The sequence below is a fragment of the Amphiprion ocellaris genome, chromosome 14, assembly GCF_022539595.1.
Source record: "Amphiprion ocellaris isolate individual 3 ecotype Okinawa chromosome 14, ASM2253959v1, whole genome shotgun sequence".
Classification (NCBI taxonomy): domain Eukaryota; kingdom Metazoa; phylum Chordata; class Actinopteri; family Pomacentridae; genus Amphiprion; species Amphiprion ocellaris.
In genome coordinates, this window is record NC_072779.1 from 26,975,399 (window position 1) to 27,000,899 (window position 25,501).

General features: G+C 40.4%; 1 protein-coding gene across 18 annotated transcripts in view; it reads left to right on the forward strand.

Annotated features, from left to right (window-relative positions):
* Window positions 1-24,727, forward strand: part of LOC111567935 (RIMS-binding protein 2) — a 112,448-nt gene extending 87,721 nt beyond the window's left edge. For 11 of the 18 annotated variants that reach the window (XM_035947709.2, XM_055017161.1, XM_035947714.2 and 8 more), the window contains 18 exons: window positions 2,014-2,120; window positions 2,212-2,321; window positions 2,415-3,290; window positions 5,832-5,858; window positions 6,070-6,221; window positions 6,364-6,840; window positions 7,906-8,292; window positions 9,935-10,090; window positions 10,945-11,754; window positions 12,458-12,557; window positions 14,052-14,194; window positions 15,665-15,833; window positions 16,652-16,720; window positions 17,370-17,417; window positions 19,227-19,342; window positions 19,430-19,501; window positions 20,290-20,409; window positions 21,020-24,727. In XM_035947709.2, coding sequence (XP_035803602.2) covers window positions 2,014-2,120; window positions 2,212-2,321; window positions 2,415-3,290; window positions 5,832-5,858; window positions 6,070-6,221; window positions 6,364-6,840; window positions 7,906-8,292; window positions 9,935-10,090; window positions 10,945-11,754; window positions 12,458-12,557; window positions 14,052-14,194; window positions 15,665-15,833; window positions 16,652-16,720; window positions 17,370-17,417; window positions 19,227-19,342; window positions 19,430-19,501; window positions 20,290-20,409; window positions 21,020-21,301 — 4,221 coding nt within the window. In that variant the 3' untranslated portion in view covers window positions 21,302-24,727. Of the gene's footprint in view, window positions 1-2,013; window positions 2,121-2,211; window positions 2,322-2,414; window positions 3,291-5,831; window positions 5,859-6,069; window positions 6,222-6,363; window positions 6,841-7,905; window positions 8,293-9,934; window positions 10,091-10,944; window positions 11,755-12,457; window positions 12,558-14,051; window positions 14,195-15,664; window positions 15,834-16,651; window positions 16,721-17,369; window positions 17,418-19,226; window positions 19,343-19,429; window positions 19,502-20,289; window positions 20,410-20,662; window positions 20,698-21,019 lie in introns of all 18 variants that reach the window. The other 7 variants (XM_035947711.2, XM_055017163.1, XM_035947718.2 and 4 more) reach the window with 6 other exon arrangements.
* Window positions 24,728-25,501: the final 774 nt, after the last annotated feature.

The window sequence follows — 25,501 nt, forward strand, 5'->3', positions numbered from 1 at the left end:
GACATAATATGATGTAAATGTATTATATTAAGATATTAATCTCTGGTTCAGGGGCAGATCAGTGGCATACATTAAACGAAACAAAGCAGACAAATCAGCAACAGATATATTTAGATTTGGATTCATTTTTTGCCTTGTTTTTTATTTTATGTTTTTGATACTGTCACTCATATTGTATTATGGCTATTAAATTTGTAGCCTGCTAGCTACTATTGATATCTGCTTGGTTATGCTAACATTTGATGGGCAGATGAAGGTTTAATTTGGAGTAGGGCTGGGACAGAATATTAATATGGCAATATATAGGATATGTAAAATTTCTTCTTGCAATACATTATAGATACACAGGCACTACTATCAATATGTATGCTATACATGCAGGCACTGTAAATGGATTCCCCAGCACTTTGACTTATTAGAGTCACTCGCTCTTGACTAATTGTGGTGACATTGAGGGTAAAGTGAACGGACATTGCCAAACTTCAAGTAGCAGACAGTACAGGACAGTTTATAAATGAGCTTATTAATGGAATTGACTCATTATTAAAACTGAATAATAACAAGGATACAGTATGTACAAACATTAACACCACAATGCACTGAAAAAATACATAATGAATGCTTTTTTGCCTTTTTAGGAGTGTATTTCCTTCTTCAGTCACAACGTATTATAACAATATCGTGTCATGAGTTACTTGGAGAGTCCTGCCTTTCCTTGTTTGATTATTAAAAATGCCCCGCTAGTCGCCTAATATTCATCCAGGTTGCGTCATTGTGCCGGATGCCTCTCGGAAAATCTTCCTCCTTCTTTGTTTCTTCATCGACAGGCAGATTAGTCATCAAGATTACTAAGACACTCATGCACGATTGTTTCTGTGGATTGAATGGATTAAAATGCCCTCCTTAACCTCCCCGTCATCTCATGCAAGTACTAACTGTAACTGAAGATGCAACAGCTTCTTCTTCTCATATACATTAAATAAATAATTTAATTTTTTGCCAAGAGTATTTGTATTCTGCCACGTCTTCTAACAGTCAGTGCCTGGTCTTGTGTGGCAGATGGGTTGGTGGTCTTTTCATCCTCTCACTAGTCTGCCTACAGTTAAACAAAGCTCATATTTAGTGAGATAATCCACTCTGCACTGTGGATTATGAAGGTTATACAGTAGTAGTTGTAGGTGATTATCCTGAAAAATGTTTTCCTGGGTAACTATAAATACACCTTTCTTATTGTCTTGTGTGTAGCTGGTATGAATGAAAATCAAACTCCACATTAGTTATTAAGGTGATTCTCTATTTTCAGTCATGCCTCCTTCGTATTAATCACAATAAAACAATATAAAACATTTTATTTTTACTATTATCTACCTCTCTAGATCATTTATGGGTCGTAGATAGGTGTTTACCAAATACTTCCTTTGCTTCAGTCAGATTTTCCTCCAGTAAAAAATACAAAAAAACAGAATGAAACACAATGATTTCCTTTACAGTGATTTGTAAACTTTTACCTCACATACCTTTGTGTACTCATTGAGCAGAAAATTTGATGTTATTCTCTGCCAGAGGAAAATTTCAATGTTGAGAAGAATATTAATTCGTTGCACCAAGGAAATTTTAATGGGGTAGACAAAATATTTGAAACAGCCTCCTAAAAGATGATACAGTTGAATCAAACCCTGTCTGAAATAGTTTTAACATATCCTGAACATTATAAGGTCTGTTGTGTCAGACTGCATTAGTTTGTCCTCTGTGTATCAAATGTCATGTGATCCTCAGTAGTTTTAAAGTATGAAGATCGTTCATTCAAGTCATTCAACAGTGAATCCACTTTTTGTTGCAGTCACCTTCCAGGTTCATCTGCTTTTCCCCTACTGTTTTATAGAGTTTGGATTTACTGTGTTAGAAGAATAAAACCTTTATTCCTTTTCATATTTGTTCACAATTACTGTTTTAAGCTTTCTTAAAATTTTTACCATCTGTTATAAATTCACTCTCTCTTCATGCTGCTCTCAGGTGGACACTGCCAGTGAAGTAGAGGAGTTGGACATTGACGTTGCCCCGGCACCTTTCACCGCCAGCAGAGCAGCAGCAAAGCTTCAGGTTTTTATTGCAAGATACAGGTAAAGATTTAACTAATACAATAGTTGACTCCCTACAACAACAGTTTATTATGTAGTAAAACTATTTCACTGCAAATTTACATTGCAATAGCTATTATCCTTATGATGGCCCCAATGACAACCCTGAGGTGGAGCTGCCACTCACTGCTGGAGAATACATCTACGTGTATGGTGACATGGATGATGACGGTTTCTATGAAGGTATCTGTGGAGTATGATTTCTTTTTTTTGTGTCACCAACTTCATGTTTCTATCTGTACATGATGTTCACTATTTTATTCTGACTCTTTTCAGGAGAGCTGATGGATGGAAGAAGAGGGCTGGTCCCCTCTAACTTTGTGGAACGTGTATCAGACGACGATGTAATGAGCAGTCACCATCCAGAGACAGTGGATGTGTCCCATAATTCCCTGCTAGAAAGCAGCCTGCATAGTGCCAGCCACCAGCATCACCTCCACATGGGCGTCAGCGCCTCGGAAAGGACAGAGGCCTCTGCTGCCTCTGGCCCTGCCTCAGCCACCTCAGATTCAGCATCAGCCTTGGCTGTCCCAGCCCCCCTCACCAACGGCCTGGACTTGGATTTGGAGGAGGTGGGAGTGGACATTGTGCCTTACCCACGTAAGCTCACCCTTATCAAGCAGCTTGCCAAGAGTATCATCATTGGCTGGGACCCTCCGTTGGTGCCGGCTGGGTGGGGCAATGTGTGGAGCTATAATGTATATGTGGACCAGGAGCTGCGGCTCAATGTGCCCTTTGGCTCCCAGACCAAAGCGGTACTGGAGCGGCTAGACATAAATCTCAAGGCCTACCGTGTGTCAGTTCAAAGCCTGACAGAGAAGGGTCTCTCTGACCAGCTCCGCTGCAGCATGTTGGTCGGTCGGGATGTTTGTGTGGCGCCCACGCAGTTGCGTGTGGAAAGGGTCACTGCCACCTCTGCCAACCTGACCTGGCTGCCCAGCAACAGTAACTATGTGCACATTGTGTCCTTGAATGAGGAGGAGTGTGAGCTGGTAAAGGCTGGCTGCTACTCGCTGTGCCTCAATAACCTCTTGCCCAGCCTGCAGTACACAGTCAAAGTGGAGGCACGGCCGCACCGCACACCATGGGAGTTACCTGTGGAGAGACGTGAACACAGAAGCGCTACAATCACCTTCACCACACTGATGGCAGGTCAGAAATCAGTATTTTATCTATCAGATGTTCTCTGAAGGTGCAATGCTAAGTACACTTAAGCATAGTCTGTAGATCATAAATCGGCAGCACCAGTTTTTCTCCAACATGCAAGGTACTGTTTGGTTCAGATGTTAGATCCAGTTGAAAGGATCTGGATACCTTTTGAGTGAAATCCTATTACCAGTGTGGAAAATAATTATTCTTACTTTGTCTGAACTTGTATCATCAACTTAAAATCTATTCTATTAATTTTATACTTACGTATAAATCCAAGATTGTGTTCATAAGCTTAAAAAAAGCTTTTTTTCCTTAAAAGAATATTATTTCTAACTTGTGCACATGCCTGTGGTGTCAGTTACTGACATTTTATATTGTCACATTGACCATTATATCAGTGGCAGTCTGTAGGCCACCCCTCTGTTAGCAATGCATCTTCAGTGGTCTGCTGCTAATCCTGTAGAGCCATTTACACGATAGTACTGCATGAATATGCAGCAGCTCTTTTTAAGATGTCTCAAGTTCAGTAGTGTTGATTCTCCCCCAACAACATTATCACATCAGTTTATTCATTTGAGACAGTTTTAAGAGCTGCTCTGAATTGCATATCCATTATTAAGCACCCAAAGCACTCTGGCACAGCGTGCTGTGCTTTAAATGAAAGGAAAGTAGTCAGATACTATCCCCTGCAGCAACTACTGATCAAATATTTGTACTTATGAAATTACTTAGACAAATGAGGGGTTATATTGTTGAGGCAAGTTAGTACATTGCTGATCTTTAAATACACTTTGCACATTTGTTTGATAAGTTTTTTCTCTGTGGAAAAGCATAGCATGCGAGTATTGTATGAGGGGAGAATGAAATGATCATAGGTAGTAATAAAAAGTAATGAGCGATGCATGGTATCTGGACAGAGTCATTGATGCCGCTCTATGCTTTTAATCTTGAACTTTAATTTGATTTCAGTTTGTTGTACGTTTATCGCCATTCTGCTTCTCCCAGTCAACAATAATTTGTTTTTCATATACACTCCCCTCCAAAAATATTGGAACAGTGGGGGCAATTCCTTTATTTTGCTGTAGTCTGAAAACATTTGGGTTTGACATCAAACAATGAATATGAGACAAGAGATCAACATTTCAGCTTTTATTTCCAGGTATTTACATCTGAATCTGATACACAACTTAGACATTCTTCTTTTGTGATGCTTTTCCAGGCTTTCACCACAGCCTATTTCAGTTGTTGTTTGTTTTAGGGGGTTACTCCCTTCAGTTTTCTCTTTGGCAGGTAAAATGCAAGTCTGGAGATTGACTTGGCAAGTCTAAAACCTTCCACTTCTTGCCCCTTATGAACTCCTTTCTTGTTTTGGCAGTGTGTTTTGGGTCATTCTGCACCATGAAGGTTCTCCCAATCAGTTTGGTTTCATTTTTTTTTAAAACTGGGAGACAGAATGTTTTTGTAGACTTCTGAGATCATTTTGCTGCTGTCTTCTCGTGTTACATCATCAGTGAAGAGTAATGAGCCCATCCCAGAAGAAGTCATGCCCAAGACATGACATTAACTCCACTGTGTTTCACAGATGAGCTTGAATGTTTAGGATCATGAGCAGATCCTTTCTTTCTCCAAATATTAGCCTTTCCATCATTTTGGTAAAGGTTCACCTTTGTCTCATCAGTCCATAAAACTTTGTCCCAGAGTTTTTGAGGCTCTCTCTGTACTTTTTGGCAAATTCTTGCCTGGCCTTCCTATTCTTCTTGTTAATGAGTGGTATACATCTTCTGGTGTAGCCTCTGAGGTCTTCTGCTAACAGTAGATTGTGATACCTTCACTCTTGCCCTCTGGAGGTTGTTGCTGATGTCACTAACAGTTGTTTCAGGGTCTTTCTTTATAGCTCTCACAATGTTTCTGTCATCAACTGCTGCTGTTTTCCTTGGTCTACCTGTTCGGCATCTGTTACTTAGTACACCGTTGGTTTCTTTCTTCTTCAGGGCATTCTAAATAGTTGTACTGGCTATGGCCAATGTTTATGCAATGGCTCTGATGGATTTTCTATCTTTTCACCCAAAGATAGCTCTCTGGTTTTGATGTTGGTTACACCTCTAACTATAGATGCAGTCTACACAGGCAAAAACCCAAATCTGAAACTGAACATAGACATTGAGCACTATTTATTGTTTGAATAATCAAGGTAAGAGGACACACCAGGGCAACAAAACACACCTGTCAGTTACATGTTCCAATACTTTTGCTCATATGAAAAATGGGTGGGTTCAAACAAAAGGTGCTATCTTCTAAGTTGTATATCACATCCAGATGTAAATACCTGGAAATAAAAGCTGAAATGTTGATCTGTTGTCTCATATTTATCGTTTGATGTCAAATGTGAATGTACAACAAAAATAAAGGAACTGGCCTCATTGTTCCAATACTTTTGGAGGGGAGTGTAGAAGCTTCAGACCTTTGAAATGCATGATTATATTCAATGCTATAAAAGATATGAGTTGTATTTCACTAAATGATCCTTCAAATTTGCTTAAGTTCCATGCCCTCATTCTGGGAACTCAGGTATATGGTTTCTAAGTTTCTTAATGTCCCTTTAGAGTGATCGATGGCAGCTTTCTTGGTAGAATCATATGTCTAACCTGATTAATATTACTCCTCCCAAGCAGTCTAGTTTCAGTATAAGCAATACACTCAATACTATGCTAATATTTAAACATGTTTGTTTATATTTTTCTTGCCACTGGCTGTGGTGCGATGCTTTTAACCGCTGCAGGCCCCCCTGATGCTCCTCTGGACGTACAGCTGGAGCATGGTCCCTCTCCAGGTATTGCTCTCATCAGCTGGCTGCCAGTCACTATAGATGCTGCTGGGACCTCCAATGGAGTCCGTGTCACTGGATACACTATATATGCTGACAAGAAAAAGGCAAGGATTTAAATTTATTGATAAACTCTAAAATTTCTTTCAGTAAAGCAGAAATTAGCATGTATTTATCTGTCTTTAGCCTACGCTAAGATGATATTTAGTTATAATGTTTGTATTACACCTTATCGTTCTCTTATCCAAGGTGCTGGAGGTGTCTTCTCCTACTGCTGGCAGTGCCCTGCTGGGTCCCTCTCAGATCCAGTCCCTGCAGGCAGCTCAGGAGCTCACTGTTCGCACCATGTCTGCCCACGGGGAGTCTTGTGACTCCTTGCCAGTAAATGTGCCCTGCAAGCTGGCTGCCATCATGGCAGGCCCAGCTATCACCACCCCAGTTGTGCCACAGCTGCCCTGCACCCCAGTAGGTCACAGTATCCTGCCCCTATCGCCGTCCTATGGAAACTCTGCTGCCAAAGTCTCCATGCTGCCCAGTACATTGCCATCAGACACACATATTACTGGCCTCACAGTGGAGGCTGCTGCCAACCCGTGTAATGCTCTCCACTCAGAAGATCTTCTCTCATCTTCCTCATATGTGAAGGCCTGGGCCCTCCCCTCATCTGCTGCTGCCTTGGCTGTGTGTGAGGCCACATTACCAGTAGTCTCCATCATTACTCCAGTGGTAATCCTCACTCTGTCACTCTTCTATATATAGAAGGCCGACTTTACATACTTAGTTATTACTTTCAATCAGTTATATGGCTGGTGAATTCATTTTTGCTTCCCACAGTTGAATGAAGACAATTGACCGCTCTGCACATAAAGTAAATCTTTAATTAAAATGCCTAATTCCACTCTTTTCAAAGTAGTTTTTTCTTAAATGTCTGAGTTGCTACACTACAGTAACTGAGTGGAAACTAGAAACTTTTATGTGGTGAGCTTGTATCGATTGTAACCTGCACATGATGAGGTAAAGCAACATTGGTAAATTGTAATAAGTAGTTGTTCAGCATATGAGGAATTTTGAGTCCAATTTTATTTATATTTTGCCTCTAGGAGATGCACTGAATTCTAGTGAAGAAGAACCTTATGTTGAATTCTATTTTTATGTAGATTTGTACATTACGAGAATATAGTACAACATGGAAGTGGAGGCAGTACTCTGTTCAAATGTGGATGTGCAATAAAAATATTTTAATTATTTTAAATAATTATTAATTTATTATGGATGGAATTAATTGTAATTAGCATTTTGGCAATAATTATGCACCCCTAATTGGAGAGAGAGATGTGAGGCAAAATTCTGCATGAGGGGAAAGTAATAGATACATCCTGATGTTTTAAAAACAGTTGGAAGATAGTCAGTGTAATTGGTAGGAGTGATTTTACTCACTTATCAACACAGTCAGCAGTTGGAGCTGTGGCAGTGACTGTGACACAGTCTATTAAGGCTACTCTAGAACTTTAAAAGCCTTAGGACCAGATTATCACAATTTGTATGTACATTTATGGGCACATTGCAAAAAGGAACTGCTAATTTTGAATAAATGCCAGTTTGCCAAAATGTAAACAAACATAGGCTAAAAAAAAGCACACGTTGTTGTCGACAGCTAACTGACTCCATGGCATCATGGGGGGTGAGCTGGGGGCACACATTTGTCTTCGTTTTATCAGACTGTCGGACTTTGAACATCTTGTGCTCTAGAAAGTTATTTTATTTAAACAGCATTTTTTGGACTATCTTCAGGTTCATGTGACCTCCCCCACCACCTCAGCACCTCAACTGTCTCCAGTAGCAGCACCAGCACCTGAACAAGCACTAGTAATGGCAGCAGCACCCATATTGGACCAGCACAGAGACACTGACAGCCCTGGAACAATACGTCCATTCCCGTCCATCACGGAGTTCATTGAGGACCCTAGTGCCAAGCTCGGGACCCCTGAGCGTGTCCCTTCCCCACCCAAAGCCCCAATCACAGACCTCCTTAACCCTCGGGACATCAACCTATTGCGACCCCTCAGCACTTCACCACTAGAGTCTGAGGTAGAGGAAGAGCAAGAGAATACCCGCCTGGTGTCCATCGAGGAGTTCTTGAGGCAGGATCAAGAGCCGGCATACTGTATTAGGCTACAGGTCAGCCCTGATTCATTGACACACTGGAAAAAAAATGTACTAGGTAGTTAGGTGTTCTCAGTGTCATTGCAATTCAAAGTCGTGTTGCAACTAATTTAACAGGGCTCATGCTGCAGAGGTGTAGGTTATGTATAAAATACACATACGCTACAAATAAAGTTGCTGATGTCTTTGAAAGAATTTAACCCTCTGAACCCCAAGCAGTGTCTGGGTGTTTTTGGCTCCTTTTCACATTTTTACTCACTGTGGGCTTGTTTTCACTTCAATATAAAGTTCTGCATCTGTATGAAAGCAGCACAACCATGACTAGAAGGAGAGAGAACTCAAAAATGCCCTTGGTGCGTGAGACTTAAATTCCACTGATTTTTTTTTTTTTTTTTTAACAATTTTTTTTTTTAAAAACTTAGAAGCAGCCTGTGTACCATATTTGCAAGTGCCCACATGAGTAACCAATACTGAAAAAAGGGGTGGCTCTACATACTAGAAATATTTCTATCTTTATATTTTTACAACCTCTACAAATGAGGTATTTATCCTCCTCCTCTGTATAATATTTTTGAGCCATAGTGTATTTATTTTATTGCTGAAGTCTATTTTATTTTTGGCCTGAATCTCTCTAAATGCTTCCACACAGGAAGTCACGGGATTTTTGTTGCATGACGGCCGGTTGGAACTGAGTCATTCATGGCTTCTCAGTTGTGATGGGGAGCTCCGAATTTTTATTTATTTACCGTATTTATTCATTTTACAGAATCTGATGCAAATGGTTTATTTTTAGGAAAATTTTAATTATTTTACTATCCTGAATGGAACTGCATTAAAACGCATGTAGTTCAAGGATCGTCAAAACATTGAAAACCCCTTGTATTGTTTCTGCAGTTCCTGGCCCCAATAAATGGTGTAATTTTGGTGATTTTTAAAAGGCAACATATTTAGACAGTTAACAGTTGTTCAGCTATTTAATTACTAATTGACCTGAGAGAATGCCATAATTTTTTTTATGTTGTTTAGTTGATCGAATGTGTCAGATTTAAAGGAAGAGATTCAAAAGGTTCTCCACCAATTTATCGTTGCACTCAGTACATTACACAGAATGTAACTCAGCTGTCAACAGCTTGGTTAGAGGTGCTTGCTGTGTTGTGCCAGTGACAGCAAATGTAGCATTAAGTACAGATGGAGCTACAGAGCTCACATTTCTGTCAATTGGAAGACTTCCCTTTTAAATTGTGGATTTATATTTTATTCTTTTCAATTAAATGATGCTATCTTTTTAGTTGTAATTAACTGATTAATTGATAGTTTCCTCACATATTTAGAAAGCCTACATCATAGAAGTTTTATACATTTGCATCATATTTTAGAAAAGTCAACTTTTGCTGAATCTGTCTTTCAAACACATTTCTCAAACACATTCCTTGCATGGGGCCAGTGCCCTATGCATGAAATGTATGAAGAAAGCCATACAACACTTAATTATACACAAGTAATATAAACATTTAAGTAAATAGTTCTTCAAATTCAAATACATCTACATTTACTTTTTTAACAGATTTATTGCTTTACTCACTGGTCATCGGCAATGACCAGTACGGATTTAAAATGGTTCACATAGGACTCAGACTGTCATTGTATCTTTTCTCAGAGTTACGGCAGGGGGCTTGTGGAGCCTCCCACTGATTACCATGCAGACAACAGCCGCTCCGACCTGTCTGACATCCTAGAGGAGGAGGAGGAAGACCTTTACTCTGACCACCTTGGAGAGGCACCAGCCAGAGGATTCACAGTTGGAGCTAACAGGGTAAAGAAATGAGTGCATACTAGCATACACTGCAACTACCACATGCACACACACCAATCAGCCACAACATTATGACCACTGACAGGTGAAGTAAATAACATCAATCATCTTGTCCAATCCAATGTTATGCTGGGAAACCTTGAGTCTTGACATTGATGTGTATGTTTGATATGTACCACCCACCTAAACATTGCTGGTCAAGCAACCCTCCTAACACCCCACCCCTCATGGCAGCAGCAGTCCTTGATGCCAGTTGCCACCCTTAGCAGGACAGTGCAGCCCGACACACCACAAAAACTGCTCAGGAGTGATCCAAGGAACACGACACAGCTAAAGTGTTCACCCGGGTTCCACACTCCCCAGGATCCAAATCTTACTGACCATTTGTGAGATGAGCCAGGATAAGCCTGATCTAGGCAGGTCCCACCCTGTAACCCACAGGACCCACTGAATTCATTGCCACCATCCCGGTGTCACAGGACATCCCCAGAGGTCCTGTGTCCATGCCCCATGTGGTCAGAGGAGTTTTAGCAGCATAAAAGGAACCAACACAATATTAGGCAGATGGTCATAATGTTATGCCTGATCGGTGTATTTGCACGTTCTACTTTTTACATTCAGTATGTTCTTTTGAGTTTGTTGTCTACAGTTAAGCTCTCAATTTGAGTCTTTGTTTCTTTTTCTTGTATTTTTGATTGTGATTCTTGTTCGTCTTTTCTTTATCTTTCTTTTCTCTTTCCTTTGCATGGCCGGGTTGTTTTGTCTCCACTGCCTTTGTTTTCACTGGACAATACAATGTTTCATCCCACCATCGCCAATTCTTCCTTGCTTGTTTTGAATTGTGGCACTTGTAGTCATTCAAGTTGGAGCCACCAGACAGTGACGAGGAGGTTGTTGAAAAGATCCTTAAGTTACCTCCTCAGGTTCCCCAAAGCAAGCAACTGTTCAGCATTCCCGAGGTGACAGAAGAGGAAGACAGCAGTCAAGAAGATCCCCTAACCCACCATGGCCAGCCTCGGCCAAGGCTCAGCCTTCTTCACCAAAGAGACCCAGAGCGCCTCCATCATGCCCCCCAACATCATGCACATCACTCCAACCCACACCCTCACATCCCCCCCCACCATCACCACTTCAACTGGGATACCAGGTCCCTAACCAAAGAGCCTTTACTCAGACATGGACCCTTGCAGGCCAAGCCTAAGACACAGCACAGGGTGCGCTATGCAGACATGGTGGACACCATCAGTTATCCTGACGAAGACCTGAGTTTATATGAGGGTCCCACCAGCAGGCAAGTCTCAGCCCGCTGTCCTCCCCAGCTGACCCACAACAGCAAATCACTGCTTCGAGGGCTAGGGGACCGCCTTAGGAGGGAGGCCATGCTAAGGAGTCAGATGGCTGTCACTGCGTTGACCAGCCCTGGCCATGGCCTTAACCCGCCAAGACCCTACCCAGTCAGCAAAACAGTACGAACTGTGAGGTCACCTATTAGTCGAGGGGTGGAGATCGATGTGGAGTACGGTACAGATGACAATGAAAAGCCCATGGAATACATCCCCGGGGAGGTGGTGGTGGAGCAGATGAGCTCTGAGTGGTGGGTGGAGGGCGCTCAAGTGGAGCACTGCAGACCTCCACACCGACGAGGTCCAAAAGCTGATCCACTGGTAAACATAACTGCAGGCCAGCTGCATTGGGTGTGTTGTCCCAGCCCCTTCCTCTCCCCTGTCACTGTGTGGATTTACCCCTCTGAGTTAGTGGATGTCACATAACTCCACCATTCAGTAGATGATAATTTATTTCTCAACCGTCATCACTGGAGTGGACAGAGGGAGGTCAGGCAGCACATTTTATTGTTTAAAGCATGATTAATACAGTATATTGTTAAGTAATAGTGTATTGGATGTGTTGCCAAAATGTGGCCAGAAAGTGGCTTAAAAATACTTCGAGTTTGTCACTATCTGATCTATTTGTGTCTTCCCTCTTTCTGACTGCACCAGTTCCTGTTTTCCTTTTAATTTCTCCTGCGCATTCTTTAAAACCACTCAGCTCTTATCTTAAACTGGTCACAGCACTGCTTTGTCCTGCATTACCTTACAGCAGATGTGCTTTGATGTTTGTGTGTCTGCCTGTTAATACCGCCGCGATGCAACTAAAAAGCATGTATATGCTGTAACTGGGGCATGTAAGAAACCCTAAAGTTTGATATATTTGTCCACATTAGCAATTCAAAAGTGAGCATAGATAATTAGATATTATTTTTTAAAATGAACAACTGCATTTAATGGTCATTTTTATTCTCCACCTGAGTGTGTTTCTTCGCTGAACATTTTTCTTATTGTCTTATTTCACTTTCTGCATTTTGAGCAGGAGCCCAGCCAGATCCCTCCAGCTGAGGCAAGTACATCGTGGGGAGGCCAGGCAGAGATTTCTTGTAAACCTGCAACGTTGCAGTCCAGGCAACTCAAAGGTCAGAGGCTTTTACCTCTTTTGATGTTATGTTTCCTTTCTATCTCATTGCTTTCCCTTTCTCAACTAAAAGTTGCAGCAGTAATGTACAAGGCGATGCTGTGTTGGCAAGCCTTGCCTTCTCTCACATGAAGGTAGTCAGATTAGCACCTTGTGTAGGAAGGGAGGTGGGAGTCAGAGAGAAAGAGGTGCTGTAGCTGCAGTGGAGAAGTGAGAGAGAGAGCCTGCTAAGCTGAGAACCGGCTTAACCCAAAGTGGCTTGTCATGACAGGAGGAAGTGACAGACATTAAAATAGTAACCTCGATTAGCCAGCAAAGAAACAACCTCCAACATGTACGTACAAAGCCCACTATCATTCTTCCTCCCTCTACATTTTCCCTAACTCCTTTCTTTTCATTTGTCAAGATGTCACAGATACTAAATTAATTTAATAAACATGGCTTTTGTGGTGTATGTATAGATGCACAGTTGATTGAGCGCATAAATGCACAAGTGTACACGTGCATAGATAGAGGAAGGGAGCAGTGAGAAGTTCTGTCCTATCTACTAGAAAATCAGTGAGGATGTGAAAGTGTGCAAGTCGTTGCCCGTGACTCTTGCCACAGATGGGCTGATTCTCCCTAATGAGATAGAGAGCACGTCTCTTGAGTGCAGCTTAAACGCTCACTACAGCTCTTCAAATTTGTCTCTCATCGTCAAATAGGATACAGTCGCAGTGCTTTTAGTCACACTGATGTCATACTTCTTGTTTGCTATTTTCTACACAGAGCTACAGGCCAAATTCATAGACTGCTTTGCATGATCTGTGTCATGCAGTGTATTCAAAGCACATCTGACAATATTGTTTTTGATGTTAGGTTGTGGCTGTGTTGTGAGTGAACGTCCTCGGGTTTAGACTGAAGAGTGGGTCAAATACTGTTTCCACTGTAGTGCAGTTGCAGATCATGAACGAGTGCACGTTTGTCAAACGGCTCATGCAGCTTAGGATCAGTGGTTTAGCTTGATTACCTCTTTTAAGGACAGGCCTGTGCCGGGCGTACACTGCTCATAGCAGCACTGCACTGGGGGAGGTGCAAGCTGGTTATACTATTTGCAGAGTTCACTGTGAGCTAAGCATGGCTTCTCTGCAAACTCTGTTGGGTTGAAATAGTGGTAGTCATTGTAATAATAATAATACTCAGTTTTTAAATAATATGAATGTAATTGCATGAAAACAACAGCAACTTATGTAAAATAATGAAAATTATTTTATGCAAGATTAGATTTTTCCATTTTTATTTACTTCAAGAGACTTCCTACACATTAAGAAAATATGCTCAAGATGTAATTTATTATGGGGATTATAATGTAAGCAATACTCTTATGATAGGAACAAATGTGCGAATTTAAGTCACCTAAGCATGGTAAACATTATTAATTACATCAACCCTGTGCCAAGTATTTGCTCATGTAGGCAGCTAATGTAATAGTGTATGTTTGTATGTGTGTCTACAGGTAGTGTTGAATCACCAAAGACGAAAGGAGACGGTGACATACGCATCTTTGTAGCCCTCTTTCCGTATGATCCTGCCAGCATGTCACCCAATCCTGACGCTGCTGAGGAGGAGCTGCCCTTCAGTGAAGGACAGATCATCAAAGTACGGCTGCATGCTGCTGTCACTGACAACCATGCGTGTTTTCAATTCAAAGCATTTCTGATTAGTCCTGTGCAGACATCGTGTTCAGTCTCTGGTTGCAGCTTAGCATATTAGTACTATGCTTGTATGTTACATACACATACATATAATACAGCATAAAACTGATAACTGATAAAAACTGATACAGCATAAAAAAACAATATTATTAAATGTCAAATGATTCAAAATGATATCACCTCTTAATATTTGCCAGATTTTTAAGTTGAACAGTTGAGTATTTTCTCCTATGAACGATCACAAATTATAAAATGACCTGTGAACACCAGAACCTTTTCAGTTTTGAACTTGGTCTGTGGCCAGCTCTGCATGTGTGCATCATGGCTCCATGTGGAAAATAATTGATAGACGATTGGAAAGTCTAAATGGGTGACATTTCAAGGATGGAGAAAGGGATAAAAACATTAGTGACCAACCAAAAATCGGCTACAGTTTTAGCAGTAATCAGGAAGTAAAGAACAAGCCAATAATCAGAGCTGCAGTGGTCGGCCTCCTGAAATGACACAATAGACAGTATGCTACTGGCACAATCTCAGTATGAAAAACAGATGGGCAACTGCTTCAAACTTGGCAAAGGAGTTATCAATGGAAATCAGAGTTTGTATGACAGCTAAGACAGTGTGACATTTTATAACATCAACTTATATGGTTGGCACCCAAGAAAAATGTCCTTTGCTCCACAGTACAAAACAGCAAGACTTTGCTATAGAACACAACAAGAGGCCTGATGAGCACATTCTTTGGCCAGATGAGACCAATAAAAATGTTTGGCCCAAATAGGTTTCAGGTTGTTTCTTGTGAGCCTGTTCAGGACCACCACAGTGATACACTGGATAGTAGTGGCAGTGAAGCAGAGAGAGGGGAGTGTGATGAAACTGGGCTGCATGAATGCCACAGGTAATGGGGGGCTGACATTTATAGATGGAACCAAAATACTCACTGGCAATATGACTCTCAGTCTGTAGAAGCTTGGCAGAAGAGGAATATTCCAACATGATAACAATTTAAAGTACTCTGAAAAAATCACACGAGTTTCTAAAGAAGAACAAAATGAAAACTGATGAGACTGACTCTGTCACCTCAATTGAATTCTCTGTATAGAATTAAAGATGGACACATTTAAAAGACTCAATCTGAATGTTAGTTTTTAATTTTACATAAAAGCAAATAATCTGCTGTTCAATATCAAAGTGATGCTATTAAGATGACATGATACAATTTAGAATCATGTGGCATTTAAGTGTTATTGCTCAGGGGTGTAGTCACTTCTGTTTTAAGGCCTAAAAGCCATCACTTCACCAGTTAGATGAAACTAGTGTTCTACAGGTGCAAAAGGCGCTATGTCTGAAAGTATCTGCTTTTTATTCACTTCATTCCATTTCAATAGACGTACTGTCATTTTCCTCTCCACAGGTCTATGGAGATAAAGATGCAGATGGGTTCTACCGAGGGGAGTCAGATGGTCGTCTGGGCTATGTTCCATGCAACATGGTGTCAGAGATCCAGGTGGAGGATGAGGAGACCCAGCTACAGCTACTGCAGCAAGGTTTCTTGTCTACAGCAGCCTCCATAGAGAAGATAGGTATGAAACACATTCAGTCAAAGTGCCCAATTCTATGTTACTTATATTATGTTGAAAACAGGTACATTTTGACATCCTTTACTGTAAATGTAAATTGTACTGTTTTACTCATATTGTCACCGCTGTTTATGTATAAGTGGTAAGTGAAAATAGCAGCACAAATGTCACAGAATCTTGCTATGAATTTTGGATTTAAAATATCCATTATTCTTCTTGGATTTTTGCCCCACATTGGCTTATCATTGTTTTAATTCCACTAAAGGAAATGCTTAAAATACAAATAGATCTAGAACAATAGAAATGCAAGCTCCTTCTTATCTGTATCCTCTCTATAAGGAGAGATCAGATTGGGTTTCAGTTGAGCTTTATTAAAATGGAACCAAAAAGTATTCCATCATACCCATAATGTGTTATGTTTCTTGTGCCCTGTGTTGCTATTAAGGAAATTATAACCATCTACATATTCTTAGTCACTGACTGAGTTTTCATGCAGGTATCTTAAAAAACTTTAAGCCAAAGTGTTTGTGGCAAATGCCAGCAAGCCACCCGGCAGAATTGAGTTAACACTTTGCTTCTGTTTCCTGCTTTCTACCCAGAGTGGTATTTGCAGATGGTTTAACCTTTTCACTTCCACTTGTCCTCACTGCTGCCTCTGCTGCTCACTGGTTGTCATTTTTTAAATTGCCCTTCGCTGGCTTTTCATTGTCTACTTCGTCTGATCTGCTTCTCTTAAAAATTACATCTGTGTTTCTTTTTGGTTTCATTTTCCTTTTCTTTTTATTATTATTTTTGGTTTTCCTTTCTAAAACTCCATTAAGGCACTCGCACACACGCACAGCTTCCAGGTCGCCCTGTTCCACCGACGAAACCGAGACGATCCAAGAAAGGTGTGTCTCGCTGCAGATTGCGACTTCCCCTCTCTCCTTTCTTCTCCTCTCTGGTTTGGATCTCTGTCTCTTTCACTTTAGATTTTGCTCTTTCAGTTGCTGCTTCTCACTCAGCGAGCAGGGGGGATTTTAGGCCATCCACTGTAGTGATGAAATCAGTCAGCTTCCCAGCATTGTAGACAAATATTACCATTATGAATTGGCCATGTGAAGTAGTTTCAACTTCTATCATTAAAGCCTCGTGTTACACTTTCTTTCTTACTGCTTTAGGCTATTTAGACATCCTTCCACCGGTTTTGTGACTTTTATTTCATCAGTAGCACCTGACCCACAAATGTTAGAAGCCACATACATGAGGGGTGAGTCCTGTCATTGAATTTTCATGTAATACATTGCAGATACAGTAGCAGGATGTTGCTAATCGACTGATAATCTCAAACAATAGTCTTTTCCCTGTATCCTGCTCCTGCATCACAAATGAATTACATGATCACCTAAAGGTCACTTGTTTAAACATTCATCCCTTCTGATCTCCACCTGCAACTTTGTGTGTGATGTTATAACTTCAGACAGGATTATTCTCAGACAGAGGCACCAATTATTCTTTAATTGTGCTGATGCTCTTTTCCCCTCACTTCGTCTTTTCCAGTGGAGTCTGCAGCACTCTGGGAGGAGAGCGTAGACTCCTCCACTCAAGGTTTGTTTTAGACCCTTTGACACTCCCTCTCTGTATCTGCATGATCAGATGAGCATCTCAGTGTGCAATGGAGCACAGCATGTGTTCATCTGCGATTTTATGAACTTATTGTCATGTTGTCATGATAACAGTTGTTAACCTGAGGACTGTATTCTGGATGCTGATAACACAATTTCTCATCTTCATCCGTTATTATTAGGGCCTGTTTCATTTGATTATTTGGGGGCATATCTAAGAATCTGGTTCGGCTGTAGTCAACCACATAAAGCCTTGACTGATTGAAATAACACCTACTGTTCAACCAATTGATTGGTTGCAGGGGGAAAATCTGCATGATAATTCTAGATTAACTAAATCATTTGAACCTGATTATTTTATATGAAATGATAACAACAGACTTGGAACTGACCAGCTTGCACCTGCCCATATTAATACAATTTCTGAACACAGACCTATGTTACTGTAACTCATGATCCCAGTACAAGAACTATGAAGAATATAACACAGATGTATTAACCTGCTGTTTTTAGATGATCTGCAATGTTAGTTGCTGATTTGTGACATACAAGCTACTGTTTGCAAAGTTTAAACTCAACTGTTAGTCCATCTGTTTGAACAATATTCAGCCACACAGCGAGCTTCTTTTACATGCTTTTCGTGAAAGTTATAGTTATTCAGTAAGTCTTAAATAAGTTGGACCAAGCTGTGTTCATGGGCAGTCTGTTCTTCCTGCCACCGAAAATATTGGATTGATCAAATTTTTCTTTTCTCCTTTTACAAGTAACCCCTATAATAGAATAGAGTACAATAGAATAATACTTTATCGATCCTTTACAGGAAATTACTTTATTACAGCAGCATGTTAACACACAGACAACCCACGAATCCGAAAGAACACCAACACTAGTAGTCATCAGTATGACCATATGCATAATATATAAATTAGAAATAATTATAAAAGTTAAAAAATATGCACAGCATATACATCATAAGTTAAAATAATGTGAATTGAAAAGCCCAGTTGCAGCTGGTAGGAAGGACTTCCTGCTGTGCTCAGACCTGCACTGAGGGGAGATGAGTCTGTGGCTAAAAGTGCTCTGCCTAAACACCTCCAGATTGTGTAGTGGGTGAGAGGCATTGCTCAACATAGACTTCAGTTTCCTGAGCATTCTCACCCCAGCCACCTGTTGGACTGATTCCAGCTCACCACCAGTTGTGGAGCTCGCCTTCTTGATCAGCTTATTCAGCCTATTTCTGTCCCTGGAGCGAGCCCCCTCCCCTAACACACATCCCCAAACAGCATCTTCATTGAAAAGGACAACTAAATGACTAAATGTCTTGCGAACTAAAGGTCTTCCCCCAGTTATAAATGTCAAGCAGTCCCTTTTCCCCCACCTTCTCTTTTCATTTCACAGTTCAGATAACATCATTAAATCATCTAATAATTTCTCTTTGTCTCCATTTTTCTAACAGTATTGCAAAGAGTTACGTACATTCTTCATCCTATGACAATTGTTTGATCTGACTAATGTTTAAAACTGCAGTGCTGCTCAGGTTGCTGTGACATTGTCATGGAAATAAATATGTTACCTCTCACTGCTAATCTCCTGTTGTCTTTTATTTAGATTTCTAGTATATCTGACTGCAGTGGTGTGACTTTCCCTCAGCTTAGCATGATGCTGAGTGAGTCAGACTCATGCAGACAGGATGAACTGCATGCTGACAGGCTGATTGGAACTTCAGACGTTTTGCTCCTGTAATTTTCTGGATGTCTGACTGAACAGTTTCCCCTTTCTACTTGACTGACAGATCCCAGCCACACTGCTGCTGCTGCACTTGTGGAGAACCCAGCCCCAGGAGCTCGCAGGATGGTCGCCATCTTTGATTACGATCCTCGAGAGAGCTCCCCCAACACTGACATCGAGGTCAGAATTGCATGTGCACTTTTTTTCTGCTTTGTGTGCATTAAATGTTTGTTCATTATCTGCTGTCTTTGTTGTGACTATCTTCAGGCTGAGCTGACCTTTAGTGCAGGAGACATCATACAAGTGTTTGGTGACATGGATGAAGATGGCTTCTTCTACGTAAGTGTTTAAACAACTCTGAAAAAGTGAAACCATTTATCACTATAATGTGGCCAAAAACAGAATGGTCTGTTTTTAGCCACATTATAGTGATAAATGGTTTCACTTTCCTTCCAGGAAAATCCAACGCATTTACACTACAAACTATTACACATTTATAAATGAACATGAGAGAAACTGAAAATATAATTGCGTAGAGTAGAACATACAAATAGACTGGTAACGATTGTGTGTAAGTTTTTATGGTCATATAAGTATTATAAAGTTATATATGTTAAGAATGTTAAAAATTACAGTTGCTTAATTTCTTTCTTTACTTATTTAACTAGGAAAATGCTTATTTAGTTTAAGAATCTACTTAAGAAATCTGTCCTGGCCAAGAGAGGCAGCCATATATAGGCAGAGCTATAGACACAAAAGAAGTTAAATAAGGTTGAAGAATGTATTAAAACTGCAAAACCTATGTCACAAGCAATGAATGACGATAACTAAGCAGACCAAGCCAAAGTGAGCTAGTTACAACATGTACATCTGAAAGTGTCTGCTCACAAGTCGTTTAAACTTGAATTCATTTTGTGAGATCAGTTACCGGTATTTAAAATTCAGGCCATTTTGTAACTGATTCCAAGCAAAGTAAGACGGCGTACTTAAACAATGATTTCCCCAATTCAGCACAGGTTCTGGGAATAAGTCCTAGGAGCGACCACATTACCTTCTCATATTGTCTGGTAGATATAGATTTGTAGAGAATGCATTTCAGCAAATTGCATCCTTCTTGTATTTTTCAGGGAGATTTGAATGGACACAGAGGGTTGGTCCCTTCCAACTTCCTGCAGGTTCTACCAGACGATGCTCCTGCAGAACTTCTCGCTGCCCACCCTGCACCAGAACCTAAGAAAGAATTACCGGTAGCTTAGCGTTTCTGCCTCTTTCGCATGCACAGCTGAATATGGAGCTGTAGACGGCTTCCCGGCCACAGTTTGTTACTCTTTGTGTCATTTTTATAAATCACTGACATCCAAAAAATCTCTTTGACTTAATTTTTTCATCAATTATAACAATTTTCATTGTCTAGTTGCTGCGTTTTTTTTCTGTTATGTTTCTTTAATTCTGCCCTGTCACATTTCTTCTGTCCACTGTTTCCTGCATGGCCTTTTGCAGAAGCAAAAACGAACTGTACACTTTGAGACTTGATCGTAAGTGTTTTTAGATGATCAGCACTCCCCTGTTCACTGCCTGTTTATAACATCTTCCATCCACCTTTAGCTGTACTTCACACTGCTCCTCTGCAGAGGAACCTGCACTTACTCATGGTTTTAGTTTGTTGAACCACAGAATTAGCTCAGACCTCCTTCCTTTGGTATCCTCCTATCACTGTTTTCTTTTTTAAACATTAGTTCTACTCCAGTAAATACTGAGTGTAGACAGTATAAAGATAGAACTCTGTTACCAAGCTTTACATATTGTTGAATAAACATAAAAAAGGCTCATTCTCATACTCATATTATCTTGCTCTAGGATACTCAGACGTCTTCTACAGAGCCACAGGACCCCAGGCCCTCAACACTAGAAGAGGCTTTACCCGCCCAGACTGAACCTCCTTCCCCAGACATGACAGACCCCATGTCAGAGCTGGACACGGTTTCAGCTCCAGCTTCAGGTCCAGCTGCAGTAGAGGGCTGCTGCTCCCCTCCTGCCCCCAATCCCACAGACAGCTCTGTGCAGGGAAAGAAGAAGAAAGGCTTTTTCTCCAAAGGGAAGAAGCTGTTCAAAAAGCTGGGATCCAGCAAGAAAGAATGAGAGTCAGGTCATCTGACATCATACTTCTGTCACTTTGAAAGCACTTTTTCTGTCTATTAGTCTCCGTTGATAGTCGGTGCAGTTAGCAGCTATCACAGCTAATACCTGATGCTTTAACCATCAGTAATTATACATTTGCCTTAGAGCCCTGCTAGACCACCTGGTAAATATAGAGTACTTTAAAACACCAGCGTTCAGCTTACAGCATCACAAGAGCATGTAGAAGTGCATGTTGAAGTGAGCAAACTATACAAATATACTGTAACTACTTCCTAATTATCCAAGCATTTGCAAATTTTCAACTAATTAGAAGCTTTAATGGTTAAAACACTAAATAACAGCAGAGCAGACTTCATCCCAACTCAGAGATAGCTAATTAGATATTAGCTTTTTAATGCTCATGTACTGGTACCACTTTATTTGAAGCAAACAAACAGAAGCAGCTGACTATCTTTTCCTTTGTGTGACTATAAAGAATGCACTATCCATCCTGAAGTGATGTATTTTAAATATGTCTGCTTCCGTCACCTGTGTTTCTTGTCTTTAAGAGTATTTATACAGTACTTTGTACAGAAAATGTTATTTATTTGTATCAGACTCTTGCCCATATAATCACATTGCATGAAGTGGCGTCAGGGCAGGAGTGTCGTCATGTAGAGCTGTCAGAGACAGACAGGATCCATGTCATATGTGTAGTTTAGAACTAATTCATTTTAGGTTTTTAGGTTAATGGTCCTGTTTGTTGAAGTTTGATGTAAAGAATGTGAAGGGTTGCCCTTCTTTGTCTTGTGTGTAGATGAAGTCTGCAGTCCTCTGGTGAGAGTGAAAACAGATGCCTTTGTCCATCATTAATACAGGAACTTCTGATGGTTGTGACAACAGTCAAGACCAGCCTAACTGTTACATACTACATATAATCTGTGTAAGTGTGATAGCGACCTGCAGTGTACAGAATCTAATAGTATGTGAACATCAGCAGGCTGCTTTGTTAGCTGACAGAGCTGCAACCACTGATCACTATTAACTAATGTCTCGATTCATTCTTGATTACTCCTTTGGTTGATGAAACCTTAAAAAGCAATGAAAATGCTCACTACACTTTTCCAGAGCCTGTAAAGACTCACATTTGAGAATCTGAAATCTGTCAAATCTTTAGGCGAGATAACTGCAAGATCTGAAGTTCATCTTGCAGTGATTATAAGGTGGACTTATGTTTTTTTTTGCAGTGGACATTTGAGATAATGGCTGCATTTCTAGAACATATATCTAAGCAGATTTTAACCTATCACATTAGAATAAGTAAATGAAAACAGCAAAGGATTTTAGAAATTTAGTGATAATTATATGGAAACTGACGTCTACAACAATTGCATCATGACAGAGATGTGACTCTAAGAAGGATTTAGACACAGATTACTTCAATTAGGTGCCTATTGTTTTATCGTACCTTAAGTACTTAATTGTGTCTCAGTTACTGCTGCAAGATGTTGTTAGAACACTGACATTCACCTGTTTTCCACCTCATGCACTATCTTTGCCTCATGGTTCTCCTTCCTTACACCCTCTACCTTTAACTTTATGTACAGCAGACAAAGAGTGTACACTGAAAAACTTAAGGATTTATTGATTTATGAACTGTAGCTAATTTGTTCTCCAAAATTCTAAACTGAAAATATTTTGTTTCGGCATAATATCCAGATTTCAATGAAACAGTGCAGTCAGTGCAGCAGTTAGCAGCCTGTATGTCTTTCTGGTTAATAATGGTTTGAATGTAACATGTATGTTTTTTCATATAAAAACCAACAGGAACAGCACTTCATAGACCTGCATTTACAGTGAGCAGTTTTCAGTTCAGTCACTGGTAGTTTGTAGCTCTACTGTACTGTGATAGACTTCGCAATAAGTTGTTCATGTATCTTTTGTTTTGCCTCCATGTTAGGAGTATGGTGAAGTTGTGGTGTGTGAATATTGGGTCAGACAGGCTAAACAGTGTTACAACACCTGTATCAGTTCATGCAGAGTAGTGGTGATTAGTTTCTCTGTCCACACATTTGCATCATACCACTGTGTTAAATAGTGCAACTTTAGCAATACAGTACATTGTGAACAGCAGTGGTAGAACAGAGCTGCACTGTAACTGTTAGTGGTTACTGAAATGAAGATGTAGTTCAAGTGTTGAGCGTTGCTGTGCGTGTGTGGAGCAGACCTTAGGTTGTTAGTCACTTGCGACACATGCAGAGCTTGATCATTCGGTCTGATTGTGTCACATGGGGCTGTTAGATAATTTCTCAGGTTTTCATTTGTTGTTTCTTTTCACTGCTGAGCCACCTGTCTCTGACTCTGGCTGTCAAGAAGCAGCAGAATATGCCAAAATCTTAGGTGCTTTGCCTGTTACCATAGCAATGAGAGACAAAGCATCTCTGACAGCAGGGGGAGAATTCAGCAAACTAGACTGGGGTTGAAAGGCGGAGGCCTGATTCCTCACATGGGTTGTAGAAACTCAAGTGGGAGGCAGATTTATTATTATTTTCTTTAATGTCATGAATGTTTGAATTTGTCAGTGTTACATAAAGGGAACATGATGCCAAGAATAAAAGGGAGGGTGGATTGTCAAAGACACTTGAGATGTGAAGTAGCCGGGATAGAGGCAAGTCTGAGGCTGTACTGTATGTTTCCTCTTTATTTATGTCTGTTTTTTTTTTTTAAAGACAAGGAGTGGATGCTCAAAGTTTGCCGAAATGTACAACAAATATTTCTACTGATCTTGTATTTCACGGCCTTTAATGCACAAGTGTTCCTCTACCTGCTGTGTAGTAACTTAGCGGCTCCACTGTCGACTGAATAGGACCTCGACCCATATTGGTAGTACTTTAGCTCAGCTGATTATGTTTAGCCTTACATGAAGACCTTGTTTAGTCTTAATATGTTGTTTACAGGATGTTTATTGACTGCATGCGTACCAATGTTATACCCATGTTCGGCCTTATTTATGTTGCTGTCACATTTCTGTTCCAGGCTGACTCGTCTACAATTTTTGAGTTGTAGATTGTTGATGCAGTGGAAGAAAAGCTGTAGTCGCTGTCTGTATATACTGAACAGTGTTGGGACTCATGGTATATTTTCTTACAGTGCAGGATTTTTCTTTTTTTGTCTTTTGTGACATGCATTCATTGAAACCAGTGTAAGATTGACCTTTTTATATTATATATTAATGTTTTTATTAATCTTTTTGGAAGCTCATCTATAAATATGTTTGTTAATATTTTTCAGATTTTTCTCTCTTTTTTTTTGCATGTCCAAGCAGTGTCAATGGAGGAACAGTATGTAAAGATGTAGTCCACAGAGGACTCCTTGACTTGAAATTGTGATGGTTTCTTTCAATATGGATCTTTTTACAGGAATAAAGTATGTATATTTTCACAAAAACACAGTGTGTGGTGCATGGTTTCCAGACAAAAACAGAAGGTAAAACATGATACTTATTCATTGTGATCTTTATTGCATTTCATACATAATATACAATAAATACTGTGTATATCTTTGTTTCAGGACAGGTGAATTATAAGATGAGAAAGAGTAGGAAGCTTTGCTTGGCGCCACACTCTGCCCATGTGAACTGACTGCTGCAACACTCTGGGTGATGCGTGGCCTTGCAAGACAAAGCAGCTTCCTCTTTTCTGAGTTTTTGCGTGGGCGCCATGCTGGGCCTCCCTGAAGCCAACAGTACACTCATCCATAAAGTAGGAAACACTACACTTTGGTGAGGAGTTTAGTAGTGCTTTCTACTTTATGGATGACTGCACTGTACATCCTCCGTCCTCTGCTGTCGTCTCCGTCTTGTCTTCTTTTGCATCTACACCCACGTCTGCTGCCGCCCTCCCCCACCCAGACACACACCGATACACCAACATGAAACCTGTCAGCTCAACAGCTCCAACAACCCTCGCTATTGTTAAACCAGAAAATGCACACTTCCTGATTTTCTCTTGAAACATTTGCATGCCTAGCTCTCTGTATAACTCGTTCACGTCCAGTAAGACCTCGTAACACTGGTTTATAACAAAAAAAGGAAAAACAGACAAAACTCTCGGTCTTTATAAAATTACTTTTTTTAAGGCAAATGTCAGAAGGAAACCAAAGGAAGTGCTATCTTGAGGAAGCCATTTTGGCTGCCATGAGTAAGCTTTTCTGTCTGAGGTA